The following is a 9,295-nucleotide window of genomic DNA, read 5'->3' as shown; positions in this document are numbered from 1 at the left end:
AGACACCACAGTCTCCCAGCTTTTTGATGAGGACAGGGTGAGAGACAGTGTCGAAAGCCTTCCGGAAGTCCAGAAAGACTACATCCACAGCAACAGTCTTTGTATAACCTGTGGACTAACTTAAGTGGTTCCCTGCTCAGCTTATTTTTTTTGTGATTTGCATTCTTAGTTGCCTACCTCTAACCAGGAATTGAATATGGAGCCTCAGTATTCAAATTGGATGTTGCAGATGCCACCAGGTACCAGGCACCCAAGGGTGTTTCTGTTCCAGAGTAGATTTAAAAAAAAAGATTACTTAAATAAAGCATTTTAAAAATCCAGTTTTTAAAAACATTATAATTAAGTTTTTCTGTAAAAATAAATCAGCTTAAAATGCCATTTGAATTTAATACAGCATGGCTTAAGATATACATTTAGTATAATCTATTAAACTGTAAATAAAATATGTTTAGTCAATGAAACTGTACTAAAAACTCTGAAGGTAAAGGTTGATTTTTCTTCTATACAAGAATGAGGGGAAAACATTGTAACTTTTGAGGTCAAACTTTAAAAATATGGATCAATATTTCATGTATTGGGGGCTTGACCCTGCAAGGGATGCAGGGTCTGTACTACTGGATGCAGTGGATCAGCAAAGTCATTACAGGTGTTAGAACTTGGCTTCTGACTCCAGCAGATACCATCATGTGTACTTCTTGATCAGGATTATCCTGAGCCCACCTGGATGGTATTAAACTCCTGTGTTGTTCTCTCTACCTGAGCTTTAATTAGCTTAGCTCTCAAATTATGACTATTTATGATTCTGCACCCATAATGGAGGCTTATTCTCCAGCTCATGGAAAAACTACCATCTGCTCAGTAACTACCACCCCCTTGCTTGTGAATGGTTCTGGGTGCTTCAGTTAAATGGCCTTTTCTTGATCCCTTTGTATATGTACATAGCTGCAAACATTAAGTTTGCAAGAGCTCTTTCCATGTCTCTAAACTAAAATACTGTAGCACATAAGGCCAGGGGGTTACAATAGAAAATCAGTAGAAATCATGGATTGTTAGGGGAGGGCTGAGGGGATGGGAAGGGAAGGTGTGGTGTTCTGATAGTTTATATACCTATGTCGGTATACATAGCTTGTATACCTATACAGGTACCAAAACTACTTTTAAAAACTATATTTTTGAGTTCCAGAGCTCAGCTGGGCAGGGTTCACAGCCCTTCCTGCTGGCAGCAGCCGTAGGTGCTTGTGCCCTGTGCTGGCGCCTGGTGATGCAGGCTCCAGTCAGTGGTGCATGGGGGGCAAGGAGTGCAGCCGGCCTTGCCTGCCTCTATCCTGCCCTGTGCTGGAGCCAGCTGCCTTCCCCACCCCCTGCCATGCAGGTTCCAGGACTCTACCAGAAGTGGAGGGGAGCCCTGGCCCCTGCTTTCTCATGGAGTCTCAGGACTTCTGCAGCAGGGGATGGGGAAGGCTTCCTCCAGTGTTGCGCGAGTGTGGGAGCTGCAGGCATGCCATGCAGACCTCCCGCAATAGGCAGTCTGCGCTGGCTGCGCTTCTTGCCCCCATGCACAGTGCTGGCTGGAGCCATGTGCCACAAGGCGCCAGTGCGTGCAGAGGCAGCAGAGACTGTGAACCATGTGTGAGGGGGGTCCCCATACCCATTCCCTCCCTCACACCCCACAAACCTCACATATCCACACCCTGCCCTGTAATGTAATCCCCTACAACTCCCCACATATACACACACCCCACAACATACCTTATGCCCCCCACACACACAGCCGCCCCGCCCACACCCTACTATACACACACACGCACACCCCACCGTGCACACATACTCCCCACATACTTCACTGTACACACACAGTACACAAGAATAAGACTTCATTTTTGAGTTGTTATTCAATGCTGTCTATATACAGTACACAAACACAAATCATGACAAATATTGTCATGTAATAAAATCGAACTATGGTAGATATTGGACTTCTAATGTGTGACTTGGTTTTTTCTGGTTCCCAGATGGCAACCCTCCCCTGCCAAAAGGGGTATTTCCAGGGGGCAAGAGGAAGGACTTGTGCTGGCAAAGGTTAGGGGGCAGGACTTTTGGTCCCAATGTGGTGACCAGGGGGCGGAGCAACTGCCAAGGGACTGGGCTACTGATATGGCCCTTGATGGCTCGCCAGAATTCATTAAGTGGTCCTCCAGCCAAAATAATTGGTCACCCCTGCAGTAAGGTGATATATTTCTGCAAGCTGTTGCCTTGTACCTTAGACCTATCTGAGGTGCCTCTGTGAGTCTAGACCAGTGATTCTCAACCAGGGTGCTGCAACACCTTCGGGTGCCTTAAAATTCTTCTAAGCATGCTGTCCTGCTGCCCGCGCCACGTGGAACAGCGCAAGTGTATTTTGGTATGGCATTGTGGGGAGGGGGGATAGTTCATGTTTTGGAAAGTGTACAGTGGAGGAAAAATGCAGTTTTTGTTTCATTCTGTAAGTCCAGTATCTTTCTGAAAAAACTCCACTCAAAGAAGTGAGTTTAATCATATTGTTTAGTATTAGTCTTTTTAGGGTGTCTATACACGTGCTTTGGGATGGTGGGGGCACATTTTTATTAGTGTGGCTCTTAGACAGCTGCTCTAATTAAAATGCTGCAGCATCGCATGTATTAAACATCCTGTGTTTCAAAATGGCTACAGGGGCAGTTTAACTAAAGCTCATTAAAATTTTATCTAAAGTGCCTCCGTGGCCATTTTGAAATCCAGGATGCGTAATATAGATGATGGTGAGGCACGCTTGAGTGTTCTTATTAGAATGGTCCACCAGACTCGGTTAATCAAGTCTGCTTTGATGCATTCTAATTAGAATGCGTCAGAGCACATGTATAGGCACTCTTGGAGTATAACTGTCAGTGTAGACAGGGTTTGTATTCTATAACTGTTTCTAGTTACGGCACAATTTATCAATTAACTTTATAGATCCCATTTTTAAAAGAAAATGTAATTGAAGTCATAGCATGGTTTTATTAAAACAAGGAGGCATTGTTCCAGGTGGGAATGGGCGCATGCTGTTGGTGCTAGTACGTAATTGTTACCAACTCATTTTTGATCAGATTGCAGTTCTAGTAAGGAGATTCTACAAGCATGTCAGAAATAAGATGAAGATAAAAAAAAAATGTAAGTCCCATATGGAATGCAGAAGGCAGTCTAGTTAGTGATGATGCAGAGAATGTTGAAGTATTTAATACATTTTTTTTAACTTCAGCCTTCACAAGTAAAGTCAACTGGCAAGTGACAGGTGCAGTTGGTAGGAAAGATAGGGAAGGAGGGAAATGGCATAGAGCAGTGGAAGAACAGGCTGGGGATTACTTAGAGAAGCTAGATGTTTTTAAGTCAGTAGGGCTGGATGGATTACCCTCGAGTACTGAAAGAATTGGCAGAGGTAATTTCAAAGCCATTGGCTGTCAACTTTTAAGAACTCATGGAGGCTGGGTGAGGTCCCAGTTTGCACTTGAAGGGCAAATATTATGTCCATGTTTAAGAAAGGTAAGAAGGAGCATCCAAGTATTTACAGAGCAGACAGTCTGACCTTACTACTTTGAACAATTATGGAATGGATCAACAAGGAATCTGTTTTGAAGCACCTGGAAGAGAACAAGGTAATATGGAACAGCCAACAGGAGCAAGTCATGCCTGACCAACTTTATTTCCTTCTTTGATAAGGTGACATGTAAATGAATAGTGGATGTGATGTGCCTTGATTTTATGTAAGGCTTTTGACATTGTTGCCCATGACATTTACTCTATTATTTCCTTTACTAATTAATGACATACAGACTAGATGAAAGTACTGTAAGGTGGATCCATAACTGGGGAACAAAACTAGGAACAATGGCCTGAAGGTGCAGCAGAGGAAATTAGGATTGGAGATTAGGAAGAACTTTTTGACTCGGCCTGTTGCAATGTTTAGCCACTATGTAGTAAAGTTATGGAATCTCCATCCCTGGAAGCTTTCAAGAGCATGTTAGACAGACACTTGACTCTCTGAACAAGGTAGTCTGTAAGGTTCCACACACTGCCCTGCCTTCTGAATGGTTTAGTCAGAGATGATCCTGCACTGAGTAGCTGTCTGGGCTGGATGGCTTCAAGAGGTCAATTCCAGTCCTGTTTTCCTGTGATCCTAGTGTATAATATGCTGGATTGAGAAATATGTATATATTTTCGCCAAATATCTTGGACTCATTTGATTCTCTCAACTATGTAGTTGCTTGTGTTTTCCAGTCTTCTTTGTAACAGTTAAAGATTTTATTTATTTATTTATTTTTAACTGAATATTAACTGTTATTCCTCTACCCCATTCCTTTGTCTTTTTTTTACATTAGTCAGAAAATGCCTTTACTACATCTTTACTAATGATACCATTGTTGGAAATACATGACAACAGATGTAATCTGACGCCGGAGAAGCAGGATACAAGCTCGGCAAACAAAGCGAATGCAGTAATTAAAAAGAAATTGAATGCTTGCACTTCAAAAAATATCAAAATGGAAAAGTCTCTTCAGGTCTGGATTCAAGATATTTTTGTTTTGTTAAGTTAACTTAAATTTAAATCATAATGTAGTCTAATAATATATATTTGCCATTATTTGGGAAGGGCAGGGCTGGTTATTCCTTCATTCTTCACTTCAGTATTGATAGCCCACCACCACTGCCTCAGACCCAGATTATATCTTCAGTCCCATCCTTTACAGCTTTCTAGCTTTGTTCTGTAAAAGTACTGTATTCCTCATCCTTTTTGGGTTTCAAATGCCTTCACTTTCCTTGCTTCTCCAGATATATGTGAATACTGCATTCTGCTGCCAGCTGAAACTTGAACCGAGTGTGATAAATGGGGATTCCATTGAATTTAGTATTAGTCAAACTTTATTGAAGCAAATCTATTCAATAAATACCTCTTGCTACTTGTTTTCTCTTGCCCTAAAACTTTGAATCTAGCATATATACACTACAGGTATAAAAATGGTAAGCTTTATCCCAGAACTTGCATACAGAGTACTGGAGAATAAATGTGGCCCTGACTTGAATTTGATTATATATACTCTTTTAAAAGTTAATATGTAAACTGATTTTAATATAAGAAAAAAAACTATTTTCTTAAATATTTCATATTGACTATTTATAAAAAAAAAAAAAAAAAGTGTGGGGTTTTTTTGTGTTTTTTTTTTAATACAGTCAAATTGTGAATGGGAAGCTGTTGTTTATGGAAAAACAGAAGATCAACTTATCATGACTGAACAAGCAAGAAGATATTTGAGCACATATACAGCTACCAGTAGCACTTCAAGGGCTCTAATATTGTGATGATTTCTGCAACTGACGGCCATTCTTCCCTCATGAAATGAACTCTGTACTGAAGGAGATTTCAGCAAAATACATGTAAATGAAGTCTTTAGTTTGAGAGAGACTTCAAAAGGAAATCTTAAGTCTCTTTCAAGTGACAAAGGGCAGACACACAGCTTTGGCCTTTTCAAGTAAGGGATAGCATAAACCAGAATGAATTTTTTTAATATTTCAAAAAACGAAAATGTAAAAACAGTAAAGAACATTGCAGTGAATGTCAGCATACACTTTTATCTTAATTTTTCATGTTTATTCTTAATGACTTAAATTTCTACTTTCCTATTTAGTACATTTTTGATGTAGGGTACGTTTACAGGTCCTTACTATTTCTTTTTTGGATGAACAACATGTGACTGTATGAATGTGCTTTTGCTTAAGTGTTCAGTTGCTTCTGTAGCAAATTTTCTAGCATATAAAGAAACACAACGCAAAGGTGCCTGACGGAAGGATAGAAAGTTGCACTACTAGTTGTTGGTATGCTGCACAAACGATGAAATTTAACTACAGTGTTAACTATTTATTTGAAAATGGTACTAGAAATGAGTAGGAAAAGGGTGAATTAAGTTTCACATCAGTGTAAAGCATCAGTATTTTCTTCAGTCTCAGAAACTGAGACCATTGTTGAATGTATTGTACAGTAGGTAGGAACAGGGAAACTTTTGTAAATTGGAAAGGAGTATGTGTTTATAATTTATTTTCCTTTTTAAAGCTTAATAGATATTTATGTATATGCAGGTTGTCTAGAAGCCAATGTTGTTTCCTGTTATAACAGTAAAAATGGTAAAGGACAAGTTTTAACTTTTGAAGTATAGAAGAGCAGTAAAATTACATACTACAAAGCATACGAATCTGTACTTCGTTACATCTACTTAAGGATTGCACTATATAACTTTTAAATCATGTTGGTCTACAAAGTAGTTATAAAGTATGCCTGTACTATACAGTGATTCCAATAACTTGTTTTAATTAATATATTTAGACTGGGAGCTTGAGACCTAGTATGTGACCTAGTGTTTGGGTCCTATACATAAACTAGAAATTAATTCATTTTATTACATGTTTTTAAAAAAAGAACTTGGCACCTTGATTCTTAAAACAGTCTTATCTGCACTTAGAAGTTTGACCATATATACACTAAACTTGTGAAGTCGGCATTCTTTTATTTATGAAAATCTTTGTCCTTATTTAAACTTTTACAGGTTACAACAGTTGCTTCAGTTGCCTATTTAGGTATTTGCACTTATGGTTTTTTCCTTTTTTTTTGTTTTGAAGGAATGTCTTGTTTGCTTTTGTGGTAGATATTTTATGTAGTTAACTTCTTGCAGATTTATAATGGTGTGCTATCAACAAATACTGACAGGTAAATAGAATTGTATACTATAGTTGTAGCTATTTATAATTCAGACACTCTCTTCCTCTCCACTCCCGGGTGTGCTGCTATAGATAATAGCAGAATCGGCTTGCTGCTATGAGAGATGGAAAGAGCGAGCATCATATGCACTGTATGTAAAATTACAAAAGAAAAATGATGTTTGGTTCTCTGGTTAATGAGATCAACCATTGCTATGCAGGATGTAGCAAAAATCCTACCAGGCAATACCAAAAATGATAGAAAATGGTTTTTAACTCCAAAAGTTTAACATCTGGTGTGTGGTACAAGAAAAGTAATTTGTGTCGTTATTGGAATACTTTTTAAAAACAGTTCAGGACTTCCACATTCCCATTTTAAATGAGCATTTAAATGCCTAGCTGCTGTTAGCATTACAAACTTTCAGCAACTTTCAAATCAAATCAACACTTCAGCAGAAAATCCTGTAAAATAGAAATCTGAAAATCATTTTTGTGCCAGGATAATTCCTCATTCTTGTCAAATTAGGAGGAGCCAACTAGAATTCCTTGGCAGTGGTGGTTTTGTTGTATTTATAATTAGCAATAGATTTCACAAGCAAAATGCTACTTGCAGTACAAAATGAATTCATAAAGGATTAAATAGAGATTACAATCCTTTCATGCCAGGAGCTGGATTTTTCCACGGACTTTTTTAGTAGAAATTGTTGCACCAAAGCCACCAATACCATGGTTGAAATAGATTTATGATAAGTAGTATTAATTTTGAGTTGGTATTGGTTGAATCTTCTAGTTAACTGCTTCTTTGTTGCTTTAGCAAGAAGGTTTTACTTTTTGACATGTCAGGCATCTTTTTATTATCTTTTGAATGTTGTGTGCATTTGCATTTTTTTCAGTTTATAAGTAGATTGTACATGTAGCAGCCAAACATGCATGAAAACTGAATACATGTATAATACTCCATTTTTTGTTTTAAGGTTTTGACAAGATATACAACAAATGCCTTGATTTAAGCTTAGTTTTTTGTTTTACTACAAATTTTGTTTCATGTATGAATCTTGCGTACAGTACAGACCCATATTAACATCAGAAATAAAGCATCTATGTACCAGGTTATCAAAAAAGCCTCTTATTTATGTGAGAAGTAAGGCCAATATGTTCCTCTTATTATAAATATTCTAATTAGCCAATTTTAGACCAAAAGTATGTAGGTGCTGAAATAATTTGACAACAGTCAGTGGGAAAAGAGAAAACATGTCTTGTCCAAATAACTTTACTGTGGAACTGTCATAACAAATGTGTAGTGGAGTGTGTTGTGGCTTTTGGTAGCTTAAATTTTAGCTTTCCTTTTAACTTTTGTAAGAAAACTGTTTGGTGTTGGTGTGAGTGTTTTTGTTTTTAAAGCTTAACTACTTGAAGCCTTAATTTCTGAGATGCAGGTGGGGTAGGGAAAGAGGTTAAGCCACTTCTTGACAAAAGGTAAATTTTACTTAGCCCTTCCAATGGAGTTTCATACCCCAGTCCCAAGCACTCTTCTGTCTTTCAGGGAGAACAAGATCAATCCCTCTTCCCTTGTGACCTTAACAGATTAATTTTGGATTCATCTATACAGTGCTTTTAAGTCTTTATCAGTTGGTAGTTTCTAGAAAACCCATCTAAGAACAGTTGTACCCAACTTTCCAGTCCCATGGGCTGGGTGAGGGGTGCAAGGTCAGTCTGTGAACTGTATCCTGTGTAGCACTGGTATGTGGGATTGGCCTACAGCTGCAATTCAGTGCACCAGCCTGGCCCCTCATGCCCACATCTGGCTATGTGTCAGCCCAGCCCTGCTTGATCTAGCATTCAGGGCCACTTTATCTGGTCCAAGGGACTCCCAACAGATATGGACATCTGGGGAGAGACCAATTAATGCTGCCACTGCTCCCCCAATACCAGATGTCCAGCTCCATGGATGATGTGCTCTGCAAGCCAGATCTAGCTGGGGTTTGAGCATCACTAATGTAGAACATTTGTCTCGTCTGAGCTTGCCAGCTTTGGCTGCAATTTGTCACTTCTGAGGCAGCCATGGGATAGACTGGGAATATGGGCAACAGCAGCCATTGCCTGTTGGCAGACAGAGGCATAGTAAAGTAGTTTGTCTGGGGCTCATACCCACTCTTCCTTTTTCATGCTTACACAAAAAGGAGTCTTAGCAGCCTTTGTTTACTATAACACAAAATGGAAAATGTTTTTAAATTACTGTTTTTAAATTATCTTTTCTTTGGGAGCACGTTTATATATGCAGGGTAGAATTTGACCTACCTTGGAAGAGACTGCTCTCTTCTCCCCTGAGGTTTTGTAACCATATGATTCTATAGCTCCTCTCCAAGACTAATAAGCTAGTTGGGCCTGTTTAGAAGAATAAGATCCATATCCAGAGTTTGGGTAGATTTTTCCCTAGTTTATATAGTGCTGGGCTAGATATTGTATTTACCTGGTTTCAAGGCTACTTCACATTTTAGATCCATCCTAATTGGAATACTATACACAGAACATTTTATAAATTATCATTTTCATAGAG

General features: G+C 38.7%; 1 protein-coding gene across 3 annotated transcripts in view; it reads left to right on the top strand.

Moving 5' to 3' along the window:
* The window catches only part of MYBL1 (MYB proto-oncogene like 1), a 41,556-nt gene extending 33,705 nt beyond the window's left edge, over positions 1-7,851 (top strand). For all 3 annotated transcript variants that reach the window (XM_019548777.1, XM_019548773.1, XM_019548771.1), the window contains 2 exons: positions 4,371-4,550; positions 5,221-7,851. In XM_019548777.1, the coding sequence (XP_019404322.1) occupies positions 4,371-4,550; positions 5,221-5,349 (309 nt within the window). In that variant the 3' untranslated portion in view covers positions 5,350-7,851. The remainder of the gene's footprint in view (positions 1-4,370; positions 4,551-5,220) is intronic.
* The last annotated feature ends 1,444 nt before the right edge of the window (positions 7,852-9,295 follow it).

The sequence above is a fragment of the Crocodylus porosus genome, unplaced genomic scaffold (genome assembly GCF_001723895.1).
Source record: "Crocodylus porosus isolate Cpor-Errol unplaced genomic scaffold, CroPor_comp1, whole genome shotgun sequence".
Lineage (NCBI taxonomy): Eukaryota > Metazoa > Chordata > Crocodylia > Crocodylidae > Crocodylus > Crocodylus porosus.
The sequence above is the reverse complement of the archived record's forward strand: the minus strand, read 5'-3'. Positions and strand labels throughout refer to the sequence as shown.